Source organism: Pseudophryne corroboree, chromosome 3 (assembly GCF_028390025.1).
Source record: "Pseudophryne corroboree isolate aPseCor3 chromosome 3, aPseCor3.hap2, whole genome shotgun sequence".
Taxonomy (NCBI): Eukaryota; Metazoa; Chordata; class Amphibia; order Anura; family Myobatrachidae; genus Pseudophryne; species Pseudophryne corroboree.
In genome coordinates, this window is record NC_086446.1 from 430,361,190 (window position 1) to 430,377,577 (window position 16,388).

General features: G+C 47.5%; 1 protein-coding gene across 5 annotated transcripts in view; it reads right to left on the reverse strand.

The window, feature by feature from the left end:
• Positions 1-1,620: 1,620 nt before the first annotated feature.
• KIAA1755 (KIAA1755 ortholog) overlaps positions 1,621-16,388 on the reverse strand; it is a 118,526-nt gene continuing 103,758 nt past the window's right edge. For all 5 annotated transcript variants that reach the window (XM_063960382.1, XM_063960383.1, XM_063960380.1 and 2 more), the window contains 4 exons: positions 14,170-14,347; positions 12,427-12,540; positions 12,015-12,257; positions 1,621-1,904 (listed from right to left, as the gene is read on the reverse strand). In XM_063960382.1, the coding sequence (XP_063816452.1) occupies positions 1,750-1,904; positions 12,015-12,257; positions 12,427-12,540; positions 14,170-14,347 (690 nt within the window). In that variant the 3' untranslated portion in view covers positions 1,621-1,749. The remainder of the gene's footprint in view (positions 1,905-12,014; positions 12,258-12,426; positions 12,541-14,169; positions 14,348-16,388) is intronic.

Consider the following 16,388-nt stretch of genomic DNA (forward strand, 5'->3'; position numbering starts at 1 on the left):
GGACGGGTCACCCCACTAAGTCTCTCCTTGCAGACAGGCATTTGCAGGTACCTGTCTGAAAAATATCAGCTAAAAGAAAAAATAACATGAAGAAAACAGTGGAGCCCTCCAACGTGTGACTGGCTCTGAGGGCACATTTTATAAACTGGTCTGATGGGAGGGGGCATAGAGGGGAGGAGCCAGCGCACACTATGTTGAAATAATTTAAAGTGCACCGGCTCCAATGGACCCATCTATACTCCATTGTAATTCACCATCCCAGTATCCCCTATGGATGTTAGAGAAAACCTCCACATATTTCCGAAGATAGTGTCATAGATCTGTATGTTTGTGGACGCATTAAACAACCACTTCCTCATTCAGCTGGTTCACTTGTACAGAGTGATTCAGAAATGGATGTAATGTTGATGTTGTACACTGTGGAGCAATGTTTTGCCACTGCACATGCGTATAGATGCACTGTGCATGTGTCGCCATCTTCTTGCAAGGCGGTTGTAGTGAGGATTTTTTCACAGAGTGAGTGACAGACAGGGGGTGTTTGTGGGAGGTAGTGGTGGGTGGCCACTCAAACACAGGCGTGTCACAGCTTATAACTGTGATCTCATTCGCAGTTACAATGGCTCCAGTGTTTTACTTAGGGTGCACTATATCATTGTCGTACATACACCTATCGCCGAGAGCGCTCCGTCCACCCGGGCGCATGCGATGGAGACGTGCCCCATTCACTTGAATGGAGAGCGTCTTCGTCCGCGCGCCCAGCGTGACTAGGTTGACAGATCGCCTAGTTACGCTGGGACTGCTCTTTTGCGATGGAGCCGCCTCAGATGAGCGTGGCTCCATCTGTACATCTCCGCATGAGTGATGTGTGCCCAGATCCTGGTCACCACAGGAGAACAATATTACCCCTTTTCCACTGCTGCTATAAACCTGGGTTATTGCTGTGGTAACCTGGGAGTGACCCGGGAATCCAACCCGGCTAGCTGTTCAGGGTTGGTCCCGGGTTGTAGTACCGGCACTTGTAGATGTGCGGTGATGTCACACACCCAGCAATAAGCCGGGTACAGCCACCACCCTTTAAAGGGGTCTCAGCCGGGTCGCACCTATGTTGGACCCGTATACAAAATCCCAGGTGTGACATTCATTATTGCCACTCTCTGCACACAACAAGGCAGACATTGGGGGTCATGCTGTTCTGAAGGGCTGTTGGGAGAAGAATAAGCCCCTCTGCATGCGCTAATTGTGTGCGCCACACTGGTAGCTCTAACACACAGGTAAAGACCCAGGCACTAAATGTGTGCATCACTCCGAGACACTGATGGTATCTCCAATATAATGCTCTGTGTGGCAGCAATAAGGATGACCAACAATGTGACATATGCAGATACATCAGAGACACAAACCCCTTCAGCAAAAGGAAAAACAAAAACAAGGGACACAAGTGAAGCCGGCAGTTCCGGATCCAACCACCTTCTGTGTCTAAAGACACTTTCAAAAATGACCTGCCTGGCAGTAGTTGTGGTTAGGTTAGCATACATAAAGGTTCCCACTCATGCTCAAACCCACAGTGATGCCTGTGTACCTCAGATGGCTGAAGGAGAAATAGATTATATTATTGCAGCATTTCAGTGTCCTGAAAACGTAACATTTATTTACATATATAAATGAAAGGCACATAAATATAGGTAATAATTAATTGACTAGACATTGAGAGTTTCTGAAGACTTTCCACTGATTCTATGTCCATTGCTTTCATGGGATGCTGCTTTCTGTAGGCTTGTCGATAACATGTAGGGGGCGCCAGCAGTCTAGAGGGTAGCACATGTTGATATGCCCTACTGGCATGTGACTTGATTCTGGGGAGCTGAATCCACTGACACTTCCTTCTGAGGAACCAGAGCTGGCAGCTGAAACAGAGCGCAAGGACAGAATTTGAAGGAATAAATTGATGAGACAGAGGAAGCACTATGTACCAAGGGAGCGCATTAACAAACAAATATAGATCACATGCACATCACATACACATATAGCAATGATAAAATATACTTAGATAAAAAAAATATTAAAAAAGGTGACTCCCTTTACTCCAGAGATCAGGACTAGTTAGTATGATCAATATCTACAGCGAGATGTAATGCAGTTTGAGATTGCCGGAGGTGCGGGATGCCGGCTAATCTCGGACGTTTTTTTGAAGGGACAGTCACTTACAAGACATGGTTTTGCCTTGTAAGTGACTGTCCCTTTAAAAAACATCTGAGATTGGACAGCAACTCACATCTCAGCAATCTCGATCTGCATTACATCCCACCACATGTGTCAAAAAGTCCTGGTTTTGACACATAGGGCCTAATTCAGCATGGGTTGTAGATGTGCGAAAAATCGCACATCTACAACCCATTACACTGACATGCGGGGGGCGCCCAGCACATGGTAGGACTGCCCTGCATACAGGGTCCTGACCCACCGCAAACATGGGACTGCATCACAGGACGGCAATACTCTTGCATGTTTAGGGTTGACTTCTGCCTATGAAGCCTTACTGTGAAGGCAGATGGCTACGCGCCATCTTTTGGCTCGCGGTGGCTGCGTGTGGCATCACCCAGCTGCCGCCGCCCTCCCCGCAAACAGTCCAGACACGCCCACAAAGTCCAGACCACACCCCTCAAACGCTGCCCTAAAATGCCAAGGCGACGCCCCATCCTGCCCCCGTGAGCACCTCTACCTGTCAATCAGGCAGAGGCATTCGCACATGTGAGATGCAGTGTGGCTTCTGCATGTGCATACACAGCACAGGGCTTTAGCATGCGAACGCTGTCGGAGCAGCGTTCCATGCTGAATTAGGCCCCTAGTACCTGGCGTTCTCCCTCTGTTGGTCCGTATTCAGGGTCTCATTCAGACCTGGAAGCAGCCACATGGTCGCTCGCAGCAGCCGTATCAAGGTGGTCTGAGCAAGTGCACCAGCCGCTGTGCTCGTGTGCAACCTTACACATTGCGGCCGAATCCCTGAAGGATGCATCTGCAATTTTATTGACAGGCGGGGGTGGAGTTTCAGCATTGTGGGGGCGATGCTAGGCAAACGGGAGGGCGGGACCGTTTTCGGGATGGCTGCATCATGCACGCTGTCAGGCGGTCAGCAGGCGCTCCAAAAAAACACTGGCCGCTGACCGCCTGACAACGCGCCAGGGGTCAACCTTAGATCTGATGCCTCCGCAATCTAATCGCAGACTTCAAGGTGTGGGGGGGGGGGTGGGGGGGTCTCACACATGATGGGTGGCCTTGTCCTGTGCTGGGCGCCCCCCAGCATGTGCAGAGATGAGAGCAGATCTGGCTGCGTTCATCTCTGAATAACCCCCTTAATGCGGTTAGACTATTGGGGATCATGACAAGCTAGTCATATAAGAGGTGGAGCACAGTGTCACGCTACTGAGCATTACTACCTGGCGCCCTCCCTCCAGAGACCAATGTTATATGAATGAACATTGTATTGCATTCCGCATAAGTACAATTAACATATTAAAACTTGGCACGGCAATTAAGAATCTGATTTTCGATAAATAAGGACTTTTTGACACTAGATATTGATCATACTAGCTAGTCCTGATCGCTGGCGTAAAAGAAGTCCCCTTTTTTATATTCTTTTTATCTAAGTATATTTGATCATTGCTATAGGTGTATGTGATTTGCATATAATCTATATTTGTTTGAAAATAAATTTGTTAATACTCTCCACTGGTAATTTAAGCACCTTTTTTGTTATGTGTTTTTGGCACTACAGTATTGCCAAATTAGGAGCTGCACTATATTAGATATTGGCACATAATTCTACAAATAATCAAACAGACTTGGTGACTTGATCAGCGCTAGAGATTTTCTTGTTGTTTCGACTATGTGATGAGACAGATAAAGCACTATGTGACGAGACAGATGAAGCACTTTGCGACAAGACACATGAAGCACTATGTGACAGAACAGGTGAAGCACTATGTGACAAGACAGAAGAAGCACTATGTGACGAGACAGATGAAGCACTATGTGACACATGAAGCACTATGTGACAAGACATATGTAACACTATGCAACGAGACATATGTAACACTGCGACGAGACACATAAAGCACTATGTGACAAGACAGGTGAAGCACTATGTGATGAGACAGGTGAAGCACTGAGACGATACAGATGAAGCACTATGTGACGAGACACATGAAGCACTATGTGACAAGACAGGTGAAGCACTATGTGACGAAACATGAGAAGCACTATGTGACGAGACGGGTGGTCTTCTGTATGCCGAATGTCGGGATCCCGGCGCACAGTATACCGGCGCCGGAATCCCGACACCCGGCATACCGACAACTATTCTCCCTCGTGGGGGTCCACGACCCCCCTGGAGGGAGAATAAAATAGTGTGGCGCGCGTAGCGCGCCACCGTGCCCGCAACGTGGTGAGCGCAGCGAGCCCGCAAGGGGCTCCTTTGCGCTCGCCACGCTGTCGGTATGCCGGCGGTCGGGCTCCCGGCGCCGGTATGCTGGTCGCCGGGAGCCCGAGCGCCGGCATACCATACTACACCCGACGAGACAGGTGAAGTACTATGTGACGAAACAGGAGAAGCACTATGTGACGAGATAGAAGAAGCACTATGTGACGAGACAGATGAAGCACTATGTGACACATGAAGCACTATGCGACGAGACATATGTAACACTATGCAACGAGACACATAAAGCACTATGTGACGAGACAGGTGAAGCACTATGTGACGAGACAGGCGAAGCACTATGTGACGAGACAGGCGAAGCACTATGTGACGAGACAGATGAAGCACTATGTGACACATGAAGCACTATGTGACAAGACATATGTAACACTATGCGACGAGACATATGTAACACTATGCAATGAAACACATAAAGCACTATGTGACGAGACAGGTGAAGCACTATGTGACGAGACAGATGAAGCACTATGTGACACATAAAGTACACATGAAGAACTATGTGACAAGACAGATGAAGCACTATGTGACGAAACAGGTGAAGCACTATGTGACACATGAAGTACTATGTGACAAAACATATGTAACACTATGCGATGAGATACAAAAGCACTACTTGATGAGACTGATGAAGCACTATGTGACGAGACAGGTGAAACAGTATGTGACGAGACAGGTAAAGCACTATGTGACTAGACACATGAAGGACTATGTGACACATAAAGTAGACATGAAAAAATAAGATTTTACTCACCGGTAAATCTATTTCTCGTAGTCCGTAGTGGATGCTGGGGACTCCGTAAGGACCATGGGGAATAGACGGCTCCGCAGGAGACTGGGCACATCTAAAGAAAGATTTAGGTCTATCTGGTGTGCACTGGCTCCTCCCCCTATGACCCTCCTCCAAGCCTCAGTTAGGAACTGTGCCCGGAAGAGCTGACACAATAAGGAAGGATTTTTGAATCCCGGGTAAGACTCATACCAGCCACACCAATCACACCATATAACACGTGATAGGAACCCCGGTTAACAGTATGATAACAATTGGAGCCTCTGAAGAGATGGCTCACAACAAAACCCGATTTTTGTAACAATAACTATGTACAAGTATTGCAGACAATCCGCACTTGGGATGGGCGCCCAGCATCCACTACGGACTACGAGAAATAGATTTACCGGTGAGTAAAATCTTATTTTCTCTGACGTCCTAGTGGATGCTGGGGACTCCGTAAGGACCATGGGGATTATACCAAAGCTCCCAAACGGGCAGGAGAGTGCGGATGACTCTGCAGCACCGAATGAGAGAACTCAAGGTCCTCCTCAGCCAGGGAATCAAATTTGTAGAATTTAGCAAACGTGTTTGCCCATGACCAAGTAGCTGCTCGGCAAAGTTGTAAAGCCGAGACCCCTCGGGCAGCCGCCCAAGATGAGCCCACCTTCCTTGTGGAATGGGCTTTTATTGATTTAGGCTGCGGTAATCCTACCGCAGAATGCGCCAGCTGAATAGTGCTACAAATCCAGCGCGCAATAGACTGCTTAGAAGCAGGTGCACCCAGCTTGTTGGGTGCATACAGGATAAACAGCGAGTCAGTTTTTCTGACTCCAGCTGTCCTGGAAACATAAATTTTCAGGGCCCTGACTACGTCCAGCAACTTGGAATCCTACAAGTCCCTAGTAGCCGCAGGCACCACAATAGGTTGGTTCAAGTGAAAAGCTGAGACCACCTTCGGGAGAAACTGAGGACGAGTCCTCAATTCTGCCCCATCCATCTGGAAAATCAGATAAGGGCTTTTTCAGGACAAAGACGCCAATTCTGAAACCCGCCTGGCCGAAGCCAGGGCCAACAGTACTACCACTTTCCACGTGAGATATTTCAATTCCACAGTCTTAAGTGGTTCGAACCAATGTGATTTCAGGAATGCCAAAACCACATTGAGATCCCAAGGTGCCACTGGGGGCACAAAAGGAGGCTGAATATGCAGAACTCCTTTGACAAAAGTCTGAACTTCAGGCAGTGAAGCCAGTTCTTTCTGGAAGAAAATCGACAGAGCCGAAATCTGGACCTTGATGGACCCCAATTTTGAGGCCCAACTTCACCCCTGCTTGCAGGAAGTGTAGGAATCGACCCAGTTGAAATTCCCCCTTCGGGGCCTTCATGGCCTCACACCAAGCAACATATTTCCGCCAAATGCGGTAATAATGTCTTGCGGTGACATCCTTCCTGGCTTTGATCAGGCTAGGGATGACTTTCTCCGGAATACCCTTTTCCTTTAGGATCCGGTGTTCAACCGCCATGCCGTCAAACGCAGCCGCGGTAAGTCTTGGAACAGACAGGGTCCCTGCTGCAGCAGGTTTTGTCTGAGCGGCAGAGGCCAAGGGTCCTCTGCCAGCATCTCTTGAAGTTCCGGGTACCAAGCTCTTCTTGGCCAATCCGGAACCACGAGTATGGTTCTCACTCCTCGCATTCTTATTATTCTCAGTACCTTGGGTATGAGAGGTAGAGGAGGAACACATAAACCGACTGGTACACCCACGGTGTCACTAGAGCGTCCACAGCGATCGCCTGAGGGTCCCTTGACCTGGCGCAATATCTTTTCAACTTTTTGTTGAGGCGGGGCGCCATCATGTCCACCCGTGGTCATTCCCAACGGTTTACCCGCATTTGGAAAACTTCTGGAAGAAGTCCCCATTCTCCCGGGTGTAGGTCGCCCATCGGAGAATCCTTGTGGCTTCTGCCATCGCCATCCTGCTTCTTGTGCCGCCCTGTCTGTTTACATGGGCGACCGCCGTGATATTGTCTGATTGGATCAGTACCGGCTGGTTCTGAAGCAGGGGCCTTGCTTGGCATAGGGCATTGTAAATGGCCCTTAGCTCCAGAATATTTATGTGAAGCGAAATCTCCTTGGAAATTTCTTCCCTGTGTGACTGCACCCCAGCCCCGAAGGCTGGCCTCCGTGGTCACCAGGACCCAGTCCTGTATTCCGAATCTGCGGCCCTCTAGTAGATGAGCCCTCTGCAGCCACCACAGCAGCGACAACCTGTTTCTTGCCGACAGGGTTATCCGCTGTTGTATCTGTAGATGGGATCCGGACCATTTGTCCCACAGGTCGCACTGGAACGTCCTTACGTGGAACCTTCCGAATGGAATTATGCTTCGTACGAAGCTACCATTTTTTCCAGGACTCGTGTGCTTCCACTGGAAGAAACACTCTTTTCTGGTCTGTGTCCAGAATAATTCCCAGGAACAGAAGACGTGTCGTCGGGACCAGCTGTGACTTTGGAATATTGATAATCCAGTCGTGCTGTTGTAGCACTTCCCGAGAGAGTGCTACCCCCACTACCAACTGTTCTTTGGACCTCGCCTTTATCAGGAGATCGTCCAAGTACGGGATAATAAAAACTTCCTTCTTGCGAAGGAGTATCATCATTTCGGCCATTACCTTGGTAAAGACCTTCGGTGCCGTGGACAACTCCAACGGCAGCGTCTGGAACTGATAGTGACAGTCCTGTACCACACATCTGAGGTACTCCTGGTGAGGAGGGTAAATGGGGACATGCAGGTACGCATCCTTGATGTCCAGGGAGACCCTGTAATCCCCCTCGTCCAGGCTCGTAATAACCGCCCTGAGCGATTCCATCTTGAACTTGAATCTTCTTATAAAAGTTCAAGTATTTTAATTTTAAGATGGGTCTCACCGAACCGTTCTGTTTCGGTACCACAACCATTGTGGAATAGTAACCCCTTCCTTGCTGAAGGAGGGGCACCTTGACAATCACTTGTTGCGATTATAGTGTTGAATAGCCACCAACACCGCCTCCACCGCCGCAGAGGGAGGTGCCGGTAAGGCAGATTTTAGGAAACGGCGGGGGGAAGAACGTCTCGAACTCCAGCCTGTACCCCTGATATACTACTTGCAGGACCCAGGGATCCATGTGAGAGAGCACACTGGGCGCTGAAATTTCTGAGACGGGCCCCCACCGTACCCGGGTCCGCCTGAGCAGCCCCAGCGTCATGCTGTGGACTTACCGGACGCAGGGAGGGCTTCTGCTCTTGGGAACTAGCTGTGTGCTGCAGCTTTTTCCTCTACCTTTGCCTCTCGGCAGAAAGGATGAGCCTCTAGCCCTCTTGCTTTTCTGGGGCCGAAAGGACTGTACTTGATGATACGGTGCTTTCTTTTGTTGTGGGGTAGCCTGTGGCAAAAAAGTAGATTTCCCAGCAGTAGCTGTGGAAACGAGGTCTGAAAGACCATCCCCAAACAGTTTTACCCCCTTATAGGGCAAAACTTCCATGTGCCGATTCGAGTCGGCATCGCCTGACCATTGCCGAGTCCATAACCCCCGTCTGTCGGCAATGGACCTAGCGCTTATTTTTGATGCCAGCCGGCAAATATCCCTCTGTGCATCACGCATGTGTAAGACCACGTCTTTTATATGCTCTATTGTCAGCAAAATATTGTCCCTATGCATAGTAATTTTCCGACAGGGAATCTGACCACGCAGCGGGAGCACTGCACATCCATGCCGAAGCAATGGCTGGTCGCAATATAATGCCCGAGTGTGTGACTATATCTTTTAGGGTAACCCCCTGCTTTTTATCAGCAGGTTCCTTCAGGGCAGCCGTATCCGGAGACGGTAGTGCCACCTTTTCTGATAAGCGTGTAAGCGCTGTATCTACCCTATGGGGTGTTTCCCAACGTGACCTATCCTCTGGCGGGAAAGGGTACGCTGCCAATTACCGTTTAGAAATTATCAATTTCTTACCGGGGGAAGACCACGCTTCCTCACACACCTCATTTTATTTTCTCAGATGCAGGAAAAACTACTGGTAGTTTTCTCTCACCAAACATAATACCCTTTTATGTGGTACCTGGGGTATTATCATAAATGTGTAATACATTTTTCATTGCCTCAATCATGTAACGGGTGGACCTATTTGGAGGGTACACTAGTCTCATCGTCGTCGACACTGGAGTCGGTATCCGTGTCGACATCTGTTTCTGCCATCTGAGCTAGCGGGCGTTTTTAGAGCCCCCCATGACATTTGAGACGCTGGAACAGGCACAAGCTGAGTAGCCGGCTGTTCTGTGTCGTCGACCTTTTGTGTAAGGAGTTGACACTTTCACGTAATCCTTCCATAAGTCCAACCACACCGGTGTCGATCCCGCAGGGGGTGACATCACATTTACAGGCATTCGCTCCGCCTCCACATCATTATCCTCCTCATACATGTCGACACAGCCGTACCGACACACAGCACACACACAGGGAATGCTCTGACAGAGGACAGGACCCCACAAAGCCCTTTGGGGAGACAGAGGGAGAGTATGCCAGCACACACCAGGGCGCTATATATCACAGGGATATCACATATAAGAGTGTTTTCCCTTATAGCTGCCTATATATATTGTATACTGCGCCTAAATTGTGCCCCCCCTCTCTTTTTAACCCTTTCTGTAGTATTGACTGCAGGGGAGAGCCAGGGAGCTTCCCTCCAACGGAGCTGTGAGGGAAAAATGGCGCCAGTGTGCTGAAGGAGATAGCTCCGCCCCTTTTTCGCGGACTTTCTCCCGCATTTTTATGGATTCTGGCAGGGGTTAAAAAGCACCTATATAGCCTCTGGGGCTATATATGGTGCCAGTTTGCCAGCCAAGGTGTCAGTATTGCTGCTCAGGGCGCCCCCCCCCAGCGCCCTGCACCCATCAGTGACCGAAGTGTGTGGTGTGCATGAGGAGCAATGGCGCACAGCTGCAGTGCTGTGCGCTACCTTGGAGAAGACAGAAGTCTTCAGCCGCCGATTTTCCGGACCACCTTCTTGCTTCTGGCTCTGTAAGGGGGACGGCGGCGCGGCTCCGGGAACGGACGACGAGGTCGGGTCCTGTGTTCGATCCCTCTGGAGCTAATGGTGTCCAGTAGCCTAAGAAGCCCAAGCTACCACCACTTAGGTAGGTTCGCTTCTTCTCCCCTTAGTCCCTCGATGCAGTGAGCCTGTTGCCAGCAGGTCTCACTGAAAATAAAAAACCTAACAAACACTTTCTTCCTAGGAGCTCAGGAGAGCCCCTAGTGTGCATCCAGCTCAGCCGGGCACAGAAATCTAACTGAGGCTTGGAGGAGGGTCATAGGGGGAGGAGCCAGTGCACACCAGATAGACCTAAATCTTTCTTTAGATGTGCCCAGTCTCCTGCGGAGCCGTCTATTCCCCATGGTCCTTACGGAGTCCCCAGCATCCACTAGGACGTCAGAGAAACTATGTGACGAGACACATGAAGCACTATGTGACAAAACAGATAAAGCACTATGTAATGAGACAGATGTAGCACTATGCAACGAGACAGATGAAGCACTATGCGACGAGACACATGAAGCACTATGTGACGAGACAAATGAAGCACTATGTGACACGACAAATGAAGCACTATGTGACACGACAAATGAAGCACTATGTGACACATGATGCACTATGTGATGAGATAGATGTAACACTATGCGACGAGACAGATGAAGCAATGTGTGACGAGACACATGAAGCACTATGTGACACATGATGCACTTTGTGATGAGACAGATGTAACACTATGCGACGAGACAGATGAAGCACGATGTGAAGAGACAGGTGAAGCACTATGTGACGAGACACATGAAGCACTATGTGATGAGACAGATGAAGCACTATGTGACACATGAAGCACTATGTGACAAGACAGGTGAAGCACTATGTGACAAGACAGATATAGCACTATGTGACAAGACACATGAAGCACTGTGTGACGAGACAGATGAAGCACTATGTGGCGAGACACATGATGCACTATGTGATGAGACAGATGAAGCACTATGTGACACATGAAGCACTATATGACGAGACAGATGAAGCACTATGTGACGAGACAGATGAAGCTCTATGTGAGGAGACAGGTGAAGCACTATGTGAGGAGACAGGTGAAGCACTATGTGAGGAGACAGGTGAAGCACTATGTGAGGAGACAGATAAAGTACTATGTGACAGATGAAGCACTATGTGACGAGACAGATGTAGCAGTATGTGACAAGATAGATGAAGCACTATGTGATGAGACAGATGAAGCACTATGTGACACATGAAGTACTACGTGACGAGACAGATGAAGCACTATGTGACGAGACAGATGATGCACTATGTGACACATGAAGCACTATGTGACGAGACAGATGAAGCAGTATGTCACGAGACAGATGAAGCACTACGTGACTAGACACATGAAGCACTATGTGAGTATTGTGCTTCAAGCAGTTACACAGTTTGACTTTCACATGATTGTGATTATATATTAACAAAAGAACCGGTTGTCATCAGAAACAGAAGACCACAGTATAAGCGCTTTTTATGACCTAGCTGTATTGTCGAATTACATTTATCACATATCCGGTCTAGGCAGATCAACTGTGTCTTATGCTTTTACTGCTATTATCTCAGTAATGTGTTCACAATACAAACAGAATGAACCATATTACATAGACATACACATTACAGACACATTTTACTCACTTAGAAAGATGTTGGCTTCCTTATCATGGGTGGGTTCTGTCCTACAGCATCTCCATGGGGGCTCAGATCCAGGGCATCCATGCTGGGGGCTGAGAGAACCACGGCCGGAGGAGGTAGAAGAACAGCCTCCAAGGGAAACAGCACTACTAGCGCTGCTCCGAGACCCTACTGACATGGAGCGGAGTGGAGGTGGGGAGGTTGTGAATGGTAAAGCTGTAGATGGGGAGGAGTGAAGACTTTCATCTGCAGGGAGCAAGGTGAAAGGGAAATCGTTTGTCATCAATAACCAAAGATCAGCCCATGCCATTCTCACACTGCTCTGCATATACCAACCCACAGAGCTTCCACCATAACATCATATACACATAATAACATTGCCAAAAACTATAATATTATTTTTAATCGTGTGTACCTCCAGTACCCGTCAGGGGGATGGCTCTGCTGCTGATGGCTGCTTCACTTGGCTGGATGTCAGTGAACGGTTTACACCCCAAACCAGAGAATACTCGCTCTTGTCTGCGCATCTCTGCAGAAAAAGTATTATTACTATTATTACTAATTGAGAACATGACAGAACACTAGAAATGGTTTTATGATAAATGTCTGGTGGATAAAATGATAGTCCTGGAGAACATGAAAGATGTACGATCCTTGAGCGATCCATGCAGTACTAATACATATAAATGTTCTTGTTAGTACATTTTCTTTCTGCCTCCTGTAATAAAATACCCCGCCCTGTCTCCCCTATCCCTGTTGTGCATGGTCTCTGTGATAAAGTCAGGGAGCCCGTGTTCAGATGGACAGCATTTGGATAAAGCATTGTAAAATTTGCTTCTTCTCAGTTTTCTTAATAGTGGAAGGGGAAGTGGGGTGTTCGTTTGTGGCACTGCTGGATATCAGAGGATCTTTTAGAAAAGAGAGTCAATGGATCTTCTGTAAAATACAGTATAGCGGTAGTGCTCCCTGCCACACGGAGTGACCTTGGGCAACAGGGGCAGTAGATCATTTCATGAAAGGGGGTCTTTGCATGAGAGAAATCTGTTACTGTTTACTGGTTATTTAAAAAGTCAGTTTTTACACGCTGTTTAGCCGGAGGGGTATTTTACAACACATCATCTGTGGTTTTAGTCATCTTTGTTTTAGAAATTCAATGCTCATTAAAACAAGGCTACTCGCATCTGTATCACTGAAATACTCATATTTCAAAAAAAGGGGGTGGTCTACTTTTAGACATCTGTTCTGCAGGCAGTCCCAATTTCTCTAAAGGGACAGGCACTGTTACCAGCTTAAGCTCCGGATCTACTTGCAGAACAAAGCTTTCAGTACAGACACAGTTAACGGTTCCTAGCGATTGAACTATCCAGTATGGAGGTGCACTGTATGCTGCAGCTGTCTTTACATACCCACAGAGATTGGAAGTCCTAAATAGCTGGCAGCTGTCAGCACAGCTGATCTGGGAGATGAACACAGGTCATAGTGCTTTTTCCCAAATGAAGGGGCCTCAACAAAGTAAGTATAGGGGCAAAACTATTTCTCATTATAGCAGAGGTTGTCCAAAAGTATAGACCCCTTTAATAGTATATACTTGCATATGGTTTCACTGGTGTTATAGGCACAGTTTTAATACCCTTCTTCGAAGAAAGCTATAGCAATAGTGACGCCTAGCCAACAATACAAGGAAGATGTGCTTTATGATAAAATTCTATTTTATTTCTATTGCAACAAATATTCTAATTAGTACAGGTTGAGTTTCCCCTTATCCAAATTCCAAAATACAGGATATTCCACAATACAGAATTTTTTGAGCGTGACTAAGATAGTGTCACCTTTACTTTCTGATGTTTCAAAGTACAAAAACTTTGTTTCATGCACAAAATTATTACAAATATTGTATAGAATTACCATCATGCTGTGTGTATAAGGTGTAAATGAAATAAATGCATTCTGTGTTTAGACTTGGGTCACATCCCCAAGATATCTCATTATGGTATGCAAATATTCCAAAGTATGGAAAGATCCTATATTCAAAATACTCCTGGTCCCAAGTATCTTGGATAAGGGAGACTCAACCTGTAATGTGAAACCGTAATACATTAAACATGTATGATTTAGTTCCAGATTGTTTAGATTAGAAGAGAGGTAGCAGAATGTTTACCTCGGTTCTTGATAGCTTGGTCCCAGAGAATCTTCTGCAGATCACAAGTCCAGGCCTCCTTGACATCAGCAGAGGGAGCCTGAAAAGTGTACGTGTCTTCCAATTTCCTTCTTCTAAACCAGATCTCGAAACAAAGTCCACTGCCTCCCAGTGTGTGAGTGAGGCCAATCTCAGAAGTCTGAACATATGTAGAAATAAAATGTAAACAAAATTAAAATAAGAATTTACTTACCGATAATTCTATTTCTCATAGTCCGTAGTGGATGCTGGGACTCCGTCAGGACCATGGGGATTAGCGGGCTCCGCAGGAGACAGGGCACATCTAAAAAAGCTTTTAGGTCACATGGTGCGTACTGGCTCCTCCCCCTATGACCCTCCTCCAAGCCTCAGTTAGGTACTGTGCCCGGACGAGCGTACACAATAAGGAAGGATCTTGAATCCCGGGTAAGACTCATACCAGCCACACCAATCACACCGTACAACTTGTGATCTGAACCCAGTTAACAGTATGATAACACAAACGAAGTAGCCTCTGAACAGATGGCTCACAACAACAGTAATAACCCGATTTTTGTAACAATAACTATGTACAAGCATTGCAGACAATCCGCACTTGGGATGGGCGCCCAGCATCCACTACGGACTATGAGAAATAGAATTATCGGTAAGTAAATTCTTATTTTCTCTAACGTCCTAGTGGATGCTGGGACTCCGTCAGGACCATGGGGATTATACCAAAGCTCCCAAACGGGCGGGAGAGTGCGGATGACTCTGCAGCACCGAATGAGAGAACTCCAGGTCCTCTTTAGCCAGAGTATCAAATTTGTAAAATTTTACAAACGTGTTCTCCCCTGACCACGTAGCTGCTCGGCAAAGTTGTAATGCCGAGACTCCTCGGGCAGCCGCCCAGGATGAGCCCACTTTCCTTGTGGAATGGGCCTTTACAGATTTAGGCTGTGGCAGGCCTGCCACAGAATGTGCAAGTTGGATTGTACTACATATCCAACGTGCAATCGTCTGTTTAGACGCAGGAGCACCCAACTTGTTGGGTGCATACAATGTAAACAACGAGTCAGATTTTCTGACTCCAGCTGTCCTTGAAATATATATTTTTAATGCTCTGACAACGTCCAGTAACTTGGAGTCCTCCAAGTCGCTAGTAGCCGCAGGCACCACAATAGGCTGGTTCAAGTGAAATGCCGAAACCACCTTAGGGAGAAATTGAGGACGTGTCCTCAATTCTGCCCTGTCCGAATGGAATATCAGATATGGGCTTTTGTATGACAAAGCTGCCAACTCCGAAACTCTCCTGGCTGAAGCCAGGGCCAACAGCATGGTTACTTTCCATGTAAGGTATTTTAAATCTACCGATTTTAAAGGCTCAAACCAATGAGATTTGAGAAAATTTAGAACCACGTTCAAATCCCACGGTGCCACTGGAGGCACTATTGGGGGTTGTATATGTAGTACACCTTTGACAAAAGTTTGTACTTCAGGCACTGACGCCAATTCCTTCTGGAAGAAAATTGATAAGGCCGAAATTTGAACTTTAATGGACCCCAATTTGAGGCCCATAGACAATCCTGCTTGCAGGAAATGTAAGAATCGACCCAATTGAAATTCTTCCGTTGGAGCCTTCTTGGCCTCACACCACGCAACATATTTTCTCCAAATGCGGTGATAATGTTGTGCGGTCACTTCTTTCCTGGCTTTAATTAAAGTAGGAATAACTTCCTCAGGAATGCCCTTCTCTTTTAGAATCCGGCGTTCAACCGCCATGCCGTCAAACGCAGCCGCGGTAAGTCTTGGAACATACAAGGTCCCTGCTGAAGCAGATCCCTTCTTAGAGGTAGAGGCCACGGATCCTCCGTGAGCATCTCTTGAAGTTCCGGATACCAAGTTCTTCTTGGCCAGTCCGGAGCTACCAGTATTGTTCTTACTCCTCTTTTCCGTATAATTCTCAGTACCTTTGGTATGAGAGGCAGAGGAGGGAACACATACACTGACTGGTACACCCACGGTGTTACCAGAGCGTCCACAGCTATTGCCTGAGGGTCTCTTGACCTGGCGCAATACCTGTCCAATTTTTTGTTGAGGCGAGACGCCATCATGTCCACCTTTGGTTTTTCCCAACGGTTCACAATCATGTGGAAAACTTCTGGATGAAGTCCCCACTCTCCCGGGTGAAGGTCGTGTCTGCTGAGGAAATCTGCTTCCCA